At 40.8% G+C, this 19,210-nt stretch overlaps 1 protein-coding gene across 1 annotated transcript in view; it reads left to right on the forward strand.

Annotated features, from left to right (window-relative positions):
• TMEM232 (transmembrane protein 232) overlaps positions 1–19,210 on the forward strand; it is a 143,036-nt gene that overhangs the window by 34,331 nt on the left and 89,495 nt on the right. The window contains 2 exon segments of the mRNA XM_032213862.1: positions 2,529–2,707; positions 18,619–18,742. Coding sequence (XP_032069753.1) covers positions 2,529–2,707; positions 18,619–18,742 — 303 coding nt within the window.

Consider the following 19,210-nt stretch of genomic DNA (forward strand, 5'->3'; position numbering starts at 1 on the left):
ATATTACAGAGATGTGTCCTGCAATTTTGAAAAGTTTGAGGAGTAATTTATTTCCAGAACAATTTAATATATTATAGAAACTGAACTCCATTAATAGTAATTGAATCACCACCCTGATATTTTTAGCTCTCTCTTAATAATGTCCCTGAAATCTTTTCTGCTTTGTTACTTTTTATAGAAAGATTCAAAATTATGCCAAAAGAATGATAGTTATTTAAATAAGGAAAACAATAATAGAGTTATAAAAGCAGGCTGTATATGGAACTGAAACATGGGGGTGGATTTCAGCTATCTAATTATTCAGCTCACATGATTACTTTGAGAATGGGCTACCTGAAGAAACCTCACGCACAAATGATTATGAGATTTTTTTGTATGCTAAACATTAGTACTTAGTAAAGTCTTCTTATATTAATTAAATATGTATACCAAACCTTTCAATTTTAAGTACTTTTTAAAGAATTGGATCTTTAATCGTACTATGTTAGTCCTGTATCAGCCTAAAATGGTAGTTTTGTGAATTTCTTCTTTAGCAATTCAGAAAAACCTTGTTTTCCCCAAATTCCACCACATTTATGAAAAAAAGATGCTCTTCTTTTTACATGCTAAATTAAGCTGAGAATGTTTCCAAAATTATTAAACTGAATTAAGAATATTGGGCACCTTTTCTCACATGTTGAACTGTGACAATAATATAACTAAATCACCCAATCACAATATGGCATAATTATTATAAAACCAATATAAATAAATCATTCCCCCTCTCCAATTATAGGAATCATAAAGTTGCACAAAGTTGTAGACTGGGCATATATAGGGGAAAGTAAGTGTACAGCTCAATATTTCAATTACTTGTCTTATATCTTTAATTAAAATATTTTTAAGAGTATAAAGAAATCAGTACAAATTTATATTTTGCTTGATTAAAACAGTTGCCATTGAAGTTTTATCCTTCATTATTTGAATAAGTGACAGATTGAATCATAATCATTAAATGAAATAGTGATATTGTGATGCAAGCTTTTGTATCTAAAACTGGGTAATTTTGATCCAGATGATTTCAATTTCAAATGATGCCTTCTCTAAATTTATATTAAGGTAATTTATATAAAATTATTTTTATGCAAAAAATTATTTGCATTTAATTAAAGTAAATCTTAATTAAAATTTCTGGAGTTTTTTTAAAAAAAATTTATGAATGATTCCTAATATGATCCTTATAGTTACTTATGATACAAAAAGAGGAAGCATTAAGCATCATATATAGTACAAAAGCTGAACCCTCTCCCATTTTTTGCAATATTGCAAAGATTTCTGAGAACCTTTTTGCATGTGGTACACAATGCTTAAAATAGCACAGTGTTGTATGTTAAAAAAATTTCAGGCATCAACCTATACAAATGACTTCTTATCTGTTTACATATGGAATGGATTCTTATGCTATCTATGAGATAAGATTACAGGGTAATATATATGAGGATAAAGTATTTATAAAAAACTAAGGTTGTACACTGATTAAGTCCAGTTTTCAAAAGTCACCTTTACTATTAATTGTTCTAATTGCAGCCATTTGGAGGAGTGGTAAGATTGTGGTATGTCGAGAGTAAGAGAAATGCATTTATTCATTGTACAAACAATCCATCATTTCTTTATATCACATAAAAAGGATTTCAATGGTTCTATATTTGAACCTAGTCTCTTGCAAATAGCTGATTTTTGGTCATCCTATTTTCCATTCTCATTTGACCAATGTTTGCTTCATCAATTGTCTTAAATTTAATTTTGCTTGCCTTCCCCCTTCTTCGCCTTTCTTTTTTTCTACATCAGCAAATCTAGGTTCTAATATTTTACTTAAATAAAAATGGGATCATTCATCATCTCACTAATCATTAATTAACTTTTTAATTACATAAAGCTATACAAAAGTGCGTTGTTTCTGGTTTTTTATTTTTAAGTGACATCCTTTATCCCTCTTCTCAGTTCTACTTTGGCTCTATTGATAAGTATGTTTGAATTAACATATTAGGCAGTGCCATCAAACACCTACATACCAATTTCTACAAGTGTTGGAAATTTTCATTCCCCCCCCCCCCTAATAATCTAATTTCTCTACTAACTCTATCCTATGCTGATAAAACACACAAATCTGTCTCAAGATGGATTGGAAAACTTCCACAGTAGAGATCCCAACCATGAAGCAAGAATGGGGTGTTCACATACAGTTCTACTTAAAAATTAATGCAATACAATGAAAAACTAACATCAAAGAACATAGGGAATCATAGCAAATGAAATATTTTATTCTTTTGAATGCTGTTCATTTTTTAAAGGAAACAGTAACAGTCACAAAATACAAACAACACAAATGCATAATGAAAATGAAATTAGATAAATTAAGCATGAGAATATAATACTATTAAAATCAGATTTTAGTTAAAAAGAGATGCAAATCTATGAGGAGTATTGCCAATTATTTTTGTATTTGAAATGTCTTATTAATGGATTTAACTTTTTGTTCTTTTTGGTAGACATCCACGACTGCCAGCTCAGCTGCTGAATTAAATTCCAAACAAAAGCAATTCAGAATTAAGCCATTTCTTTGGCACAGTCTTCTTGTTTGGGTTTGTGTACATAATAGCAGCTCTCAAATAGATGCAGTCCTCATGCATGTCCTATTCTATAAGGAACAGCTTCACCAAAAAAACTGGTAAGGGCAATCTTATAACTTGATATACCCTTGATGGAAACCACTTTTGTGCTGAAATGTTAAATAACCTTTATGCCTAAATGTTAATCACTCTACAGTTGCTTGTCAAAAAGATTTACAATTTTTGTGCCAGAAAGAGAAGCAATTTATATATACTTTGTATTGCTTCACTTTATCTAGAAATTGTTTCTGTCTTTTTGGCTAGGACATTTACCAGTCTGCTTTTATTAAATTATGTCTGTTATTGATAGCAACTTCATTTCATGATTTCAAAGTACAGTATCTGTCACATAACTAAACAGCTGCAGTGCAATGTGCCAATCCTTCTTCTGGGACCGATACTTGCTTTCATTTTTGGGTGCTCTTTATGCAAAGTGTAATAAAACTAATTTTGCATGCTTACAATTAATTTTATGCTGGAACTGTATTCTTGATTGCTTCTGTTAATTGAAGCCTCAACAAGTTATAATTGCAAACTGCACTCATTGGAACTTTGCCTTATGCTTAAAACTATTTTGCTAAGAAGAAATTTCTCAGATGTACAAAATTATATGGAATTATAGGAAAACTAATGATACCCCTCTTCTGTGATTTTGGTCTGGGATCGTTTTGGTGGGTTTAGAAGTTGGCAAAATGGAGTAAATGCAATGATTTTTGAGGATTAATTTTGTATTTCTTATGTTTAACAACATGGAGGAATGCCAACTCAGGTTATGTTTTAGCTGAATGTCAATTGGATGTGAATGGCTTCCATTTAAAAATAACCTCCATGGTAACTTTAATTTTATGTAGAGCCATGAGTTTTATTTCCATTGAATGGAAGAGGGAAGCATGAAAAAAATGTGTCATGATTCAAGCTGCAATTACAGATGTTTTAGGTGTCAAACAGCAATGCAGTGCAAGGAGGAGGTCACACTGTTTTGCTTAGCTTAATCTTATAACCAGGCAAAGCATTTCTTGAAATCTGCATGTCTCTAATATGGATTCATCAGAGTGGTAAAGTTGTCTGGAGATCCTAAACAAAAGTGAAGAGGCATATCACAGTGTAAATATTATAGAGGAGTTACAAGACTAATCTCACTGAATATGGGAAGGCAAAAATTATTTGCCCAAGCATCAAGAGATACTATGCTGATTCTGGTCTTTTTATTGAATGACTTGTTCATGTAAAGAACACTAATCTCTGCTTAACTGCCTGCTAGACCAGTGTTTTTCAACCTTTTTTGTGCAAAGGCACACTTTTTTCATGAAAAAAATCACGAGGCACACCACCATTAGAAAATGTTAAGAAAATTTAACTCTGTGCCTATATTGACTATATATAAAGTGTTTTTCCCACGGCACACCTTACACTATGTCACGGCACACTAGTGTGCCGCGGCACAGTGGTTGAAAAACACTGTGCTAGACCATAAGTTGCCTTCAGGCTAGTACCGTGATTGTGAACCTTTGGCACGCGTGCCACAGGTGGCACGCAGAGCCCTCTCTGTGAGTCGTCACCCAGCTCAGCTTTACTATGCATGCACACACACCTCCCGCCAACCAGCTGCTTTTTGGGCTCAAGTTTCAACCATTTTTTGCCCTCCGGAGGCTTTGCTGAAACGTTGGGCTGTTTTTTGCCCTCCTGATGCCTCTGGAGGGAGAAAAATGGCACAACGGGCAACCCAGAAGTCCGTTCCCGAACTTCCAATTTGCATGTTGGGCTGTTTTTTGCCCTCCTCAGAGGCTTTATAAGAGCCTGGGGAGGGAAAAAAACAGCCCAACACGCAAACCAGAAGTCCCGAAATATTTCCTTTCCCAAATACTAGCTTGGTATTTGGTACAGAGCTCTCATTCCTAATAATTTCATGAGGCTGCCTACACTTAATGCACAAGGAAATATTATATTGCTTTAAGATATATTATTTACAGAGTTGTACTGGTGCATTCTTTAATCATTATTTACTTACCCACTGCACAATTTACCGTAGTAGTGTTTTCTTCCTGTTCAACATTAATATTCCTATTTTTCCTGGTGACATATACCAAGTTTGACTTTTGATCACCTGTGGGGAATTTGGCTTTTTCTTCACTTTTCTGCTGCAATTGCAGAAAAGTCCTTAATGAGGGCTTTCATTGCTTATGTGTCTTCTTTAGTTTGTGCACATCTAGTTATAATCATGTCTCTACAGTAAAGCATACAAAATGAAGTAATAAAGACTTAGAACTGCTTCCAGTATTCATAGGTTGATTTGATCATTGCCTTTAGAGAGCAACTGAATGGAACAAATTGTTGAATCTTTTTTCTTCTCAGACAGGTTTCAGCAAATTGAGCTTATTGTTCAAAACGGGAACGGGAACAACATAAGCTACAGTCAATTCTAGTCTGCAAATACTATACAAAAATATTTATTGGAAGGATGGGCACAAAAACATGCAGACTTGGCAAATTAGGGCCGGCACCCTGTTGGATTTGTTTTCTAAATGCAAAGTTATTCTGGACATTGAATGTACTCCCACAGTTTAGTTAGCCATTCTTCTGAAGAGGGAATCAATGAATCTTTTTCAATGAAAACCATATAAAATATTTGCAGTTGTTAACATATTCAAATACCTATGGATGGGGAAAATAAGATGTGTGAATTAAAAATGATTACCTGAAGAACTCTAATTACAGATAAGTAGGGAAATGGTTTATTATTTAGCAAAGGATAGTTGCTCATAAAATAAAAGGCAAGGTCCCTCTGGGCCTGCAACAAGAGCCCTTATCTGTGTTAGATAAAATTTGAATGGCTGCTCAATATAGCCCTCTGAGGGGATTTGGAGGAAAAGATAGCATACATTAGTTGCCATCATTTTCATAGAGTGACCCTACAGAAACGACAGGAACTGCTCTGTCAGATCCTAGCAGTCTTATGATGGTTCGGTCCATTTAAAACATCTTTGAAGAGGTAGTCCCAGACTCTTGCTTGACCCTGGGAAGCACATGAACGGGAACTACTCCCCAGAAATCCACCAATTATTTTTAAGGAGATCAAGGGTCTTTCGGACAGCAATCTAAGGTTTGGAATAATGTATGCAGAATTATATCCCTGACTGAATGGAAGGCAGTTTTGCTCTTTGGCAGAAAAGAGATGACAAAGTATAGAATTAAAGGTAAAGGTTCCCCTCGCACATATGTGGTAATTGTTTCTGACTCTAAGGGGTGGTGCTCATCTCCGTTTCAAAACCAAAGAGCCAGCACTGTCCAAAGACAACGTGATCATGTGGCCAGCATTACTAAATGCTGAAGGCACAAAGAACACTGCTCCTTCCCACTGAAGTGCTCCCTATTTTTGTACTTGCATTTTTATGTGCTTTCGAACTGCTAGGTTGGGAGAAGCTGGAACAAGTAATGGGAGCTCACTCCGTTATGCAGCACTAGGGTTTCAAACCACCCAACTGCCAACCTACCTGATCAACAAGCTCAATGTCTTAGCCACTGAGCTACCAGGTGTAGAATTAGTTTGTCTTTATTCACAGCAAGGTATATATGTTGATTGGGCAATGCACAGGTCATTAATATGCCTAGCAAATATCACAGAAATGAGAAATATACTCTTCTAAGACAATAAAAGGAATACATTATACTCTTTAAAAGGAATATATGATATGACTAAGAGTTCAGATGGTTTTAACATTATCCTAGATAAACTCCAAGTCAATATAAAGATGGATATAATTGAAGCAAGGTCTTCATGAAATCTTTAAGAGATCTGAATGCAAAACCAAAAACAACAACAATGAAATGACAATTAGAGTGCTGTGATAACTGTAAGATATTTACACAACAAAGAGGAAGAGCAAGTATGGACATCTCAGAGAGTATGTAATTGTAATCTTATGGGTGAGACAGAACAATGATATGAATTGTGATTTCCACGAGAAGTCAGTCCAAACACCCAGCTACTACCTTGCTTAGGAAAGGGATTAGCAGAAAGATGTGAAAGAATGATTTTATCCAATTAAAACAGCAACATGTCTTCCAGTAATGTGGTCTTATCTTTTTCTTGCTGCAGAATTACACTTGGTGAGAATTCAGCAATGGTAGATAATCATCCAATTGAATGATGTGCTTTTCACTTAGGGATCAATTTGGAGTCATAGTTTAACTTATTTTTGACAACTTTTTAGACAATGTGTGAGTTATATCATAATTCATATAGGATCACAGACCAAGTCCATTAGTTTTAGGGTTTAATGCAACAGCCAAACCAATTTTATATAAAGAACAAAAATATTTCAAAAGGTCACAGGGTTTTTAAATCTACAAGGAGTCCTATTTATTTATATGAAAAACATATTTCAGATTCAGAGAGGGTAGAGTGCACTCTGCAACTTATCATTAACTGAGGAAAGGAGTGGAAAAGACATCACTTTCAGAAAGTTGTCCAAATACTGTCTATTCACCTTAAAAAGGTTGGATATCTTGTCTCTGGCAGAATATATTGTAGTACCAAGTATGTATAAGGTGTCTTTATAAATATATGCTGACCAAAGAAGCATTGCCATGTATCCTAAAACTAATACGCATCTTCCTAGAGGCAATATTTTTGTGAGATGTTGACATGAATGAGCCATGTTGAATGAATGGTTTGCTTCTTCAGTGTATGTAGACACCATGACATCTAGACAGATGGTCATCAGTTTCAAGAGAGTTGGGAAGCAAGAAGCAGTTGAGAGAAAGTGTGGGCATTAGACTAAAGCGGATAACTTCCAATGCTTGCTCCAAGTATCACTTCTGAAACAATACCGTTCTATTCTCTCTATTCCCATAGAAGTTGAAAAACTGCTGTGTAACAGAGGCAGAGAAAGTAGCAAGTCATGAACTGAAGGCTTTGGAACTGGACAAAATTTGTGTTTTCATTTGGAATAATAGGGTGTAACAGACAGAGGTTTTAACCATATAATATTTCTTCCTTCCTTTCTCCTCTGGTCATCATGAAATCTCCAGAACTGTAAAGTCTACAAACTTGAAATTTGGCACGTATGTTCCTCTTGGTCATTTCGAAAAGGATTTTTCAAAATGACCATCAGATCATGAATATTTCTTGTATTATTATTAACACACTCTGATGCTAAGGAGTTAGGCGTTCTACTCCCCCTCCCCACCTGAAAAGAACTCTGTTCTAACTGCCACTTTGGTGTGGGCATGGCCAGCATGTGACACATCCAGCCTGCGGGCTGGGAGTTTAGATATTCTACTACTACTCCCTACCTGAAAGGGAGAGAAGGGGATAAGATAGGAGAGGCCTCTGCGGAGCAAGCCGGAGGGAGAGAAGAGGCATACAATAGGATAGGCTTCTGTGGGGCGCGCCTGAGGGAGAAAAGGGAAGAGGCTGATCATAACTACTCATTAATGTTCAAGCTCTAACTGTCAATTTATCAAGCCTGATCACATAATTCCATAGCAAAGCATGGGTATCCAACAGACTAGTCTCAAAATAAAATAAATATCCCGAAGAAGCTCAACAAAGCATGTTATATCTGTGGAAATTGAGGAAAAAAAACAGAAATTAGTAGAAGTTGCTCCGAGCAGCATGCAAGGGAGTAGGGCTCCTGCCAAGCATTTCTAAGCTCCATGCAAATGCAGCACCTATTTGTATAAGGACAGTGACTTCAAGGAAGAGTAATTTTTTTCCCCAATTTTAAATATTCTTTCTCCACTGCAGCACCTGTGCTGCTTCAGGCTAAGGCATTGTTTAAATTTCCATTTCTTTCACTTCATCAGATTCATAGCCTGGATTTATACCAGTATTATATACTATTATTATATCAGTTGCTTTACACTTAGAATGGACATGTTTTAACATATTCTTCTGATGTTATTTCCCCTTACAAATTTGCGTTTTTCTTTATTACTTTTATTACAGTTCTTTGGCTCAGTTACAGCTAGTAAGTATTTTGAGTTTCAATAATGACAGGATCCTACTTCGAGAAAGTACACATTATTTATATAAGCAGAAAAAATGAATCTTTTTTAAACTTATAAATTTAGAGTCAAAGAATAAAAGAATAATAAAATGGATTAAGAGGAAGCACAATTTAAAGGAAGTAACAGGTAAAATACCTTAAAATTCAATAAGAATGATGTAAAGATAGCAATAGCAGTTAGACTTATATACCGCTTCATAGGGCTTTCAGCCCTCTCTAAGCGGTTTACAGAGTCAGCATATTGCCCCCAACAACAATCCGGGTCCTCATTTTACCTACCTCGGAAGGATGGGAGGCTGAGTCAACCCTGAGCCAGTGAGATTTGAACAGCTGAACTGCAGATCTGCAGTCAGCTGAAGTAGCCTGCAGTGCTGCATTTAACCACTGCGCCACCTCGGCTCTACAGAGATATTAAAGAGGTTAAACAATAGGGGCATTACATCTTGCAAATATAATTCCATGTGAATGGGAAAAAAATCTCCAAAATATAGTAAAAGGGTTGAGGTAAAAATTCCATAAAGAATTATTTTGGAAATTGGATCTGTAAAAATCAAGAACTAAAATGTGTTAGTTTCCGTCAGAAATAGCATACTGCTATTAGTACTTGGGTTACAATAAGAAAGATAATTTGCATCTGCAAGCATGGAAAGTGTTTCTCCTCAACCCAGATTGAAGTAACTCAGTTTAAAAAATTGAATCAGTGTCACTGGTGCTTGTGAAGTTGAGTGGAAGAATTTAGTTAGAAGTAAGGCTAATTTAACTAAGAAAAATAACTAAATAACATAAAAATAACTTCTGTGAAGTCAGGAAACAGCAAGCAACCCACCAAATGGAGGATGAGTGGGTGTCTATTTTCTCCCAGATTAAGTGGTCAGAAAAAGTATTTATTTTTAAAATTGTTTCAAATATTTAATAATGAACAAGTAGGTGGGGTAAACTTGTTTTTTTGCCCCTGGGTATGGAGCTTAAGCAAAAATGAACAAGTGTATTAGTGATGTTCCTGCTACTACTGTGCTATTGTTGCCCAAAACAAGTGACCTGTTTTTCAATTCTCCTTATTCTCCCTCATGCTCATGGAAATACAGTGAATATTTTGCGATACTGTTGGCAGTGTATTTATTGCACAGCATTTATATTTGGTAACTCTATCACCACCAGTGACATGCGGTGAAGCTTCTGCCTGGTGAGGCAAAAAGAAAGAAAGCGGCTCCCCCCCCTGCAGCAGGCTGGAGCAAGAGCCGCGGTCTCCCAGCCAGCAGCCCCAGGAGGAAACGGCGAAGAGGGGTGGGGGTGGGGTGTTCCAAGAAGCCCCCTCCCCTTTTTGGCACTCCGCAACGCCTGCCGGAGCTCTGGGAGAAATCGGCGGGAGCGGAATGCTGTCATCTATTGCCGGAAAGTCCGGTGAGGGAAGCGGGGCTCATGGAGACTCGCTAGCAGCCGGCTTCTCTGGAGCAGAGGGGGGGGCGATAGAAGCGGAGCGGATCGCAGCGGCAAGAGGATCCGCTCCACTTCTATCGCCCCCCCCTCTCCGCTCCAGAGAAGCCGGTTGCGAGCGAGTCTCCACGAGCCCCGCTTCCCTCGCCGGACTTTCTGGCAATAGATGACAGCATTCCGCTCCCGCCGCTTTCTCCCAGAGCTCCGGCAGGCCTTGCCGAGTGCCAAAAAGGGGAGGGGGATTCTTAGAACACCCCCCCACCCCTCTTCGCCCTTTCCTCCTGGGGCTGCTGGCTGGGAGACGGAACCAGGGCTGCAAACACCCTCCCCACCCCTCTTCGCCTTTCGCCTCCGCGGTTCCTCCTCGCCCCCCACCTCCTCCATCCCCAAGTCTGTGTCTGCCAGGCGTCTCGCGTTTATGCCCGCCACAGCGGACACAGCGGGGGGGACAGAGGAGGCGGAGGGGGGCGAGGTGGCAGCCGGCAAAGAAAGGGGAGAGGAGGAGGAGGAAAGAAAGAGGGGAGCAGGATGGGGGGGGGAGAGGGCTGCCCCTCTCTTCTCAAACAAACAAGGCTCCCCTCCCTGCATCTGCTCCTTCCCTCTCTTCTCAAGCAAACTCTCTCTCAAATTGAGAGAGAGTTTGTTTGAGTGAAGTTAAGAAACACACACACACACACACACAGAGAGACAATAAAAACAAATGACAATTACTTAAATTACAAATAAATTGAATTCCTCCCCCCTGCCCCCTCCCTCTGACCAACATACCTTCCAGCTACGCCAAAATTCCAGATTCGGTCTAGCTAGGCTCCAGGGCCAGGCAGGCTAGGATAGTGGCTCCTAGAGCCACCACGTGTCCTCTGCAGGAAGAGGCCCGAGAACTATGGGCCTCATTTGCATACTAATTTTTTTGCTTTTAACCCTTGGTTAACCCTTAAAAGGCAAAAAAACCCTTATGCAAAGGAGGCCCCGAGTTCTCTGGCCTCCTCCTATACTTAAACACTATGTACACTTCAAATCACTGTGAGTTGAAGTCTGGTAGCAACTAGCTTGGCCTTAATTACTTTAGAAAAAATCTTTAACATTCCTTCCTTTTCCTGAGGAGACTGGTGAGGCCCCGCCTCCCCTGCCTCTAGTGAGTGCATGTCCCTGATCACCACCATTATATTTACACAGATTTTTTCAAGTTGGCTTCCGTTATTTGACATTTCAGTTAGGCCTTTCTTAATAACCACTGTTCATTGACTATTCATACTTGTAATAGGCTCAGCTAGTGATAGTTCCAGATGTTGCAGCATCCTTCAGTCATGTGGTCACTGTTTGTGACCTTCTTTATAGGCTTCTGACAAGCAAAGTCATTACCGGGGAAGGAGGGCTCGCTACGTTACAGAGATCCCTCCTTTCGGCCCTATGAGTCCCACTCCAAGGCCAGATGGCACGAGTAATCAGGACCCTGGTCTCAGGCTGTTGTCGCTAAATGCCAGGTCTGTAGTTCATAAGGCTCCTCTCGTCCGGGACCTAATTTTGGACGAGAGGGCAGACCTGGCATGTATTACTGAAACCTGGCTGGGCCCGGAGGGGGGGAGTCCCCCTCGTAGAGATGTGCCCAGAGGGTTTTCAGGTGCTCCATCAGACGAGAGCTCAGAGAAGGGGTGGGGGTGTGGCCATTGTTATCCGAGAGTCTAGTACCTCGTAGGATCCCTGCTTGTCGGGTGTGAGTCCCTGCTGGTGAAGTTGGACCTCAAGGGTCAAGTGGGTCTGCTGTTAACGTACCTGCCTCCCAACAGCGTTGCAGCAGCCCTCCCCTCACTCCTCGAGTCGGTAGCCGAGCTGGCAATTGAGTTCCCCAGGCTTATGGTTCTGGGGGATTTCAATTTGCCCTCGCTCGGTGAACACTCTGATGGAGCGCAGGAGTTCATGCCTTCCATGACAGCCATGGGCTTGACCCAAGTAATTCGGGGCCCAACCCACTCGGCGGGTCACATGCTCGACCTCGTATTTCTCTCGGAGCAGTGGACTTGTGATCTTGGTCTGAGGGGGAGTGAGATCATACCCCTGTCGTGGTCAGACCACTACCTACTGAGGCTTGACTTTCGGAGACCAAACCCCCACTGTAGGGAGGAGGAACCGATTAGGTGGTTCCACCCCAGGTGACTTATGGACCCTCTGAGGTTCCAGACGGAGCTTGGGGTTATTCCTGATACCGTCGCCCGCAGTCCGGCGGAGACTCTGGTTGCTGCTTGGAACTCGGCAGCGACGGAGTCTCTTAACTGGATTGCGCCTCTACGGCCGCTCCGAGGCAGTGGATGCAGAAGGGCTCCTTGGTTTACTGAGGAACTCCGGGAGAGGAAGCGCCGGAAGAGACGCCTAGAGCATCTATGGAGATCCAATAAATCCAAATCGAACCAAGCACTTTTAACATCTTGCATCAGAGAATACATCCGGGCAATCAGGACGTCGAAAAGAACTTACATTGCCACTCTGATTGCTTCCGCTGAGTTGCGCCCAGCCGCCCTATTCAGGATAACCCGCTCCCTCCTAAATAGGCGGGATACGGGGGATCCTTTGCAGGGCAGGGCTGAGGATTACGTCCAGTTTCTCGTGGACAAAGTTGCTCGGTTTCGGATGGACTTGGACTCCAATTCTGCAGAACCAGCCAAGGCACTAAGGGATAATCTGGTAGGCCATCGCTGGGTTGAGTTTCAGGCTGTTGCCCCTGAGGACGTGGACAAGGCCATGAGAGCTGTAAGTGCCTCCACATTTATACTGGACCCGTGCCCCTCCTGGCTGGTTGTTAGCGGCAGGGAGGTGACACGGGGCTGGATCCAGGCGGTTGTCACCGCCTCCCTTCAGGAGGGGGTCTTTCCCCCCGCTCTTAAGGCGGCAGTGGTGAGACCCCTCCTGAAGAAACCATATTTGGATCCAGCCGTTCTAAACAACTACGAAAATGTAAACATTGACAAGATTTCCACCTGTCAATTACAAAAGGTCATACTACTTGGATCCACACACAAATACTACACTAATACATTATGACACCCTAGATTCTTGGGAAAAATTCAGTGTGCATGAAGGAAAACACAAGCTAAGGAACTTAGCAGCTGTGATTCAACACTGTTGTGTATATAATAATTTATTAGGATCCAGTCAGGATTTAGGCGGGGCTACAGCACGGAAACCGCTTTGGTCGCATTGATCGATGACCTCTGGAGAGCCAGGAATGGAGGTCATGCCTCCGTCCTTGTGCTCCTTGACCTCTCAGCGGCTTTCGATACCATCGACCACCTTCTGCGACGACTGCGGCAGGTGGGGGTGGGAGGCACTGTCCTACGGTGGTTCTCCTCTTACCTCTTGGACAGGTCGCAGTCGGTGTTGGTTGGAGGGCAGAGGTCGACCCCTAGGCCCCTGAAGTATGGGGTGCCGCAGGGATCGGTCCTGTCCCCCCTCCTATTTAGTATCTACATGAAACCGCTGGGCGAGATCATTCGGCGGCACGGGATAAAATACCACCAGTATGCGGACGATACACAGTTGTATCTGTCCGCCCCGTGCCAACTCAGTGAAGCGGTGGACGTGATGAACCAGGGCCTTGAGGCTGTTAGAGACTGGATGAGGGTTAACAAGCTTGTGCTCAATCCAGATAAGACCGAGTGGCTGTTGTGCTTCCCTCCCACTAATTTGGCAAGTGTTCCATCTCTCAGGCTGGGGGTCAAATACTATGCCCCTCAGACAGGGTCCGCAACTTGGGAGTCCTCCTGGACCCACAGCTGACTTTTGAACACCATTTGTCAGCTGTGACCAGGGGGGCATTTGCCCAGGTTCACCTGGTGCACCAGTTGCGCCCCTACCTGAACCGGGAGGCTCTCACAACAGTCACTCGTGCCCTTGTGACCTCTAGGCTGGAGTACTGCAATGTGCTCTACATGGGGCTGCCCTTGAAGAGTATTCGGCGACTTCAGCTAGTCCAGAATGCGGCCGCGCGAGCGATCGTGGGTGCACCTCGTTTCACCCACATAACACCTATCCTCCGCGAGCTGCACTGGCTACCTGTCGATCTCCGGGTACGCTTCAAGGTGCTACTTGTCACCTACAAAGCCCTTCATGGTAGTGGATCTGGGTACTTGAGAGACCGCCTACTGCCAATTACCTCCACTCGACCAATTAGATCCCATAGATTAGGCCTCCTCCGAGTTCCATCTGCCGGTCAATGTCGACTGGCAACCACGCGGAAGAGAGCCTTCTCGGTGGCAGCTCCGACCCTATGGAATGATCTCCCCATGGAGATTCGTACCCTCACCACCCTCCAGACCTTCTGCATAGCCCTTAAAACCTGGCTGTCCCGTCAGGCCTGGGGTTAAAGACCGCAACCCACCCGAATTGTATGAATGTTGTGCTTTTAATGATGTACTGTCTTATGTGTTTAATCTGTTTGTCCTCCCTTCCTTCCGAATTGTGAGCCGCCCTGAGTCCCCCCAGGGAAAAGGGCGGCATATAAATAAACTACTCAAACTCAAACTCAAAGTCAATGGGGAAGCTGGTAGCAGGTTGCAAATGGGGACCATGCGAGGTCCTTACTTAACCATAAATGGCAATTCACTTAATGATGACAACTGGGAATGCCAGAATTGCCATCACTAAGTGACATTGTCATATGATGTTGCACTTTATAACTATATTGCTTAGCAACAGCAATTCCTGTACCAATTGCTGTAGTTAACTGAGGACTATCCGTAGTTCTCATTTGTATGTTTGCAAAAGAATTTCTTGTTCTGTCTAGAAGTTCCTATTTTATATCCTGATATATAAGGTATTGAAATGTCCTAAATGTAGTGTATTCTTTCATAGTTAATTCTCTTTCCAAAATAAGCAGTATTTGCTGTGAAGTACTATGATCCTGTCTGTATACCCCATAGGGCCTACAACTTAAGATTCAGGTTGACCTACAATGACTACACTGAATGACTTATAATATTAGTAAGATATTGGTTGAGGTCCTGTGCTGATATATCTGCTTCCATCTGCTAAGTTAGGAGAATAATAATCACTTGTAAAAATATTTAACAGCCTCCCAATTAAGGAAATTTGAAGTTATTGTTTACGTCTGAGGCAATCACTTTATTAAATTTACATACAGATAAAAGCAGTGTGATTATAAAGCATACTTAATTTGTATAAAGATCACTTTACAATTTGAAGTGTCTACAATTTTAAAAATTCTGCATCATTTAAGCATGTAAATTAAAAAAAATCATTATAGTAATATAGCAAGGCTTGTGAAAATCATAAATATAAAAGTATCTTAAGGAAAATAAAAATTGATTTGGCTGGCTAGCTAATTGGCTGAATATTGAAGTTAGCTATTTAAATATGATATAGGTACAGGAAATAGTGATGTCCATATATTATGCCAAGATTAATACATCTTTCAGAGAATGTTTATTATATGAGAGGAAATGCTAAAAAGACCTTATAAGTAGTATTGAGTTACTGCTTATTTCATATGTTTCTTTACTGTTTTTTAAAGTACAGTGTATTTGGTAGTTGTTAGTATTGATTAATTACACATACGTCTACCCTATTATTATTGCTTGGTTCCCTTTTGTAGCCTGTATAGCCTATTTATAAAACTTGCAGAGTTGCTAGAGCTTGTTGAAGCGTTTCAGTAAAAAAAAAATCAGCAGAAAAAAACACTTTAGACTCAAGGGTCCTTTAATTAAGAGAAAAAGCACAGCAGGATTGGTGAGATTGTAAACAAACAAAAAAGGCCAACCCCCCTTTTAAGGCATGCCTTATTTGGAAGGGAGTGGGGGAGGAAGAAAAAGGGGCAATATAAAATAAAAGAATAACAATAATGCTGAAACAGTCATAGAGAATGAAGACCAAGGGACTATGAGCTCAGCAAGATGAGTAGCTTTAGTGGGGAAATTAATGTGCTTCAGAGTACCACAAATGATTTGACATTTATATATACAGAGACTCGAACAAATGAGATAGTGAAAAGCCACATTTTATTCAGCAAGTGAGTGTTATGGGAAGCAAAGCATAGAGTTTATTGAAAAAGCTAATTGCCCTATAAAAACTCTTGCAATAGCTTTGTAGAACAGTGGAAATAAGGCAGGAATGTTTAGTGTCAAAACCACTATTACTGTAAAGGACTTTATAAGCACAAACCAAACATCTGCCTGAACTTAAACAGCTTTCTAAACATTTAGAAATTGGACTTAATAGTAGCTTAATTAAATAAAATAGTGAAATTTTAAAATAAAAGATGAAAAATGATTCACAGTGGGACAGATTTAACATTTACAAGAAGACATGAAATACCATCTCTGTGGAAACTTCTACTGAATTACTGTAGAGCTGAAATTAGAAGTAAAGGCAAATATAAATAAGCTTACAATAGCATATCAACAGACAGTAATAGACCAAAACAAACTAAGATATCATGCATCATCATAGATGATAAAGTATTTTACATAGAAATACTAGCTTAATGAAGATCTAAAGGCAAACCTTGCCTTTATACCAACTTATGTGATATAATCCAGATAACCATTAATTCAGTATTATAGTCTTGGTCAGAACTGTGGACAGTTTTGCTAACCTCACTTGGGTTGACAAACTAGAACTAGCAGAAAGTTATTTACAAATGGAAAAGGACTAGGGGTGACATGATAGCAATATTCAAGTATTTGAGAGGTTGCCACAAAGAAGGGGGCATCAACTTATTTACCAAAGTACCTGTAGGCAAGACAAGAAACAATGGATGGAAATTAATCAAGGAGAGAAGGAACCTGGAACTAAGACAAACTTTCTAACACTGAGGACAATTAACCAGTGTAATAGCTTGCCGTCAGAAGTTGTAGGTGCTTCATCAGTGGACAGTTACTTGTCTGAAATGGTATAGAGCAGCGATGGTGAACCTTTTTTGGCTCGCATGCCATAAGGGGGGGAGTACGGGGGGGTCATGCGTGGGTGTGCCACACCCATAATGCAACGCACGATCCCCCCAGTGCACATGCACGCATGAGAGGTGCTTCCCCCATTTTGCATGCTTTTTTCACCCTCTCCAGGCTCCAGAGGCTTTATAGGAGACTGGGGAGGGTGAAAACAGCCACCCCTGCCCTCCGCAAACCCTCCGGAGGCTTCAAGCACCTTCAGGAGGCTTCCTTGAAGCCTCTGGAGGGCTTAAACTGGCCCTACAAGCGAACCGGAAGTTACTTCCAGTTTGCTCGTAGGTCCGGATTAAGCCTTCTGGAGGCTTCAGGGACCTTCAGGAGGCTTCCCTGAAGCATCCAGAGGCAAAAACCACCCTATGAACTTTCAGTTTGTTTGTAGGGTTGTTTTTAGTCCTCTGGAGGCTTCAGGGAAGCCTCCTGAAGGTCCCTGAAGCCTCCGGAAGGCTTAAACCGACCCTACGAGCAAACCGTAAGTCCGTTCCCGAACTTCCAGTTTGCCCATAGGGCTGCTTTTTTGCACTCCGGACGCTTCAGGGAAGCTCCTGAAGCCTCCACAGGGCCTCCGGGGGCGGAGAGGTGGGGAGGCTCTTTTCACCCTCCCCAGGCTTCTATAAAGCTTCTGGAGCCTGGGGAGGGTGAAAAATTGCTTTAAAAAAGGCTGAACTCAGCTGGCCAGCACGCCCGTGCGCACTGGCCAGCTGACAGGGCAACGCCTCGCATGCCCTGACAAATGGCTCTGCGTGCCATCCGTGGCATGCATGCCATAGGTTCGCCATCCCGGGTATAGGGTCTCCGGTTTGAGCAGGAGTTGTTGGACTAGAAGACTTCCAAGGTCCATTCCTGCTCTATTCTGATTGTTTGATTGATTGATTAATTTACTTAGAGTAATAAACATAATTAGACCCCTGGATGGAGGTGTTCATAGAAAGCTGTGTAAAGATTTTCTTACCTAGAATGCTTTTGAGAACCATACAAGTCTAGAGGGAAAAATGTGTAATGTATGATAAATTAGACTATGCTTACCAAGAGAACATAAGATACTCATGCATAAAAGAATGTAACAATGATTAACTGAAAGTGAAAAAAATTGTCTACTTTGATAAGACCTGGCTAAACATCAAAATGTTTATTCCTTTATCTATTTCTGAATAAAAATAAGAAAAACAGAAATAGCTGTGGTGTTTCCTGTTGCTGCTAGATCCTGAACATGTGATCCTTTGATATTCTTTGTGGCTGCTTCCCTTCTTCAAATGTGCTTGCTGTGTACTTGTCCATAGGCATTTTGTGCTAGCATTTTGGTAGTCAGTTACTCAACTTATTTCGTTGCTGAATTAATAATGTATAAGCATGCATCAGTGAATGGATATATACATATTGTGTAAGCATGCATCAATAAAATTGCTACTGACACTTAAGAAAAATACTTTGCATGGGATAGTCCATGCATGTAAAGAGAATTTGGTATCAGCTAAATCCAAGAGAATTTAGCATTAGTTTTAATGATGTTGCATTTTTCTTTTGAAAAAAGGGGACTAATATTTGTCCTTATTGATTTGAAATATCTAGGTTGGAATCAGTGCTGGCCTTGATGGTACTGGGAGAAAGTGCCAAATTAAATATGTCATGTCTGAAAATTTTAATGGACCTAGTGAAATATTTTATTTCAAGCTCTGTGCCTCTTCTAAAACAGGTAAGAGCCAAGTTAATCTTGGTATAGAAAGGAATTGTGTTTATCATTTTGCTATCCCAGAAGAGTTGCTCCAAGATTTGCATTGATCCTGCTGCGGCCAATTCTCTGTAATGTTTCTAAATATGTAAAGTGGGGCAAAAAAGTATTTAGTCAGCCACCAATTGTGCAAGTTCTCCCACTTAAAAAGATGAGAGAGGCCTGTAATTGACATCATAGGTAGACCTCAACTATGAGAGACAAAATGAGAAAACAAATCCAGACCATCACATTGTCTGATTTGGAAAGAATTTATTTGCAAATTATGGTGGAAAATAAGTATTTAGTCACCTACAAACAAACAAGCAAGATTTCTGGCTCTCACAGACCTGTAACTTTTTCTTTAAGAGGCTCCTCTGTCCTCCACTCATTACCTGTATTAGTGGCACCTGTTTGAACTTGTTAGAAGTATAAAAGACACCTGTCCACAAC

Source organism: Thamnophis elegans, chromosome 3 (genome assembly GCF_009769535.1).
Source record: "Thamnophis elegans isolate rThaEle1 chromosome 3, rThaEle1.pri, whole genome shotgun sequence".
Lineage (NCBI taxonomy): Eukaryota > Metazoa > Chordata > Lepidosauria > Squamata > Colubridae > Thamnophis > Thamnophis elegans.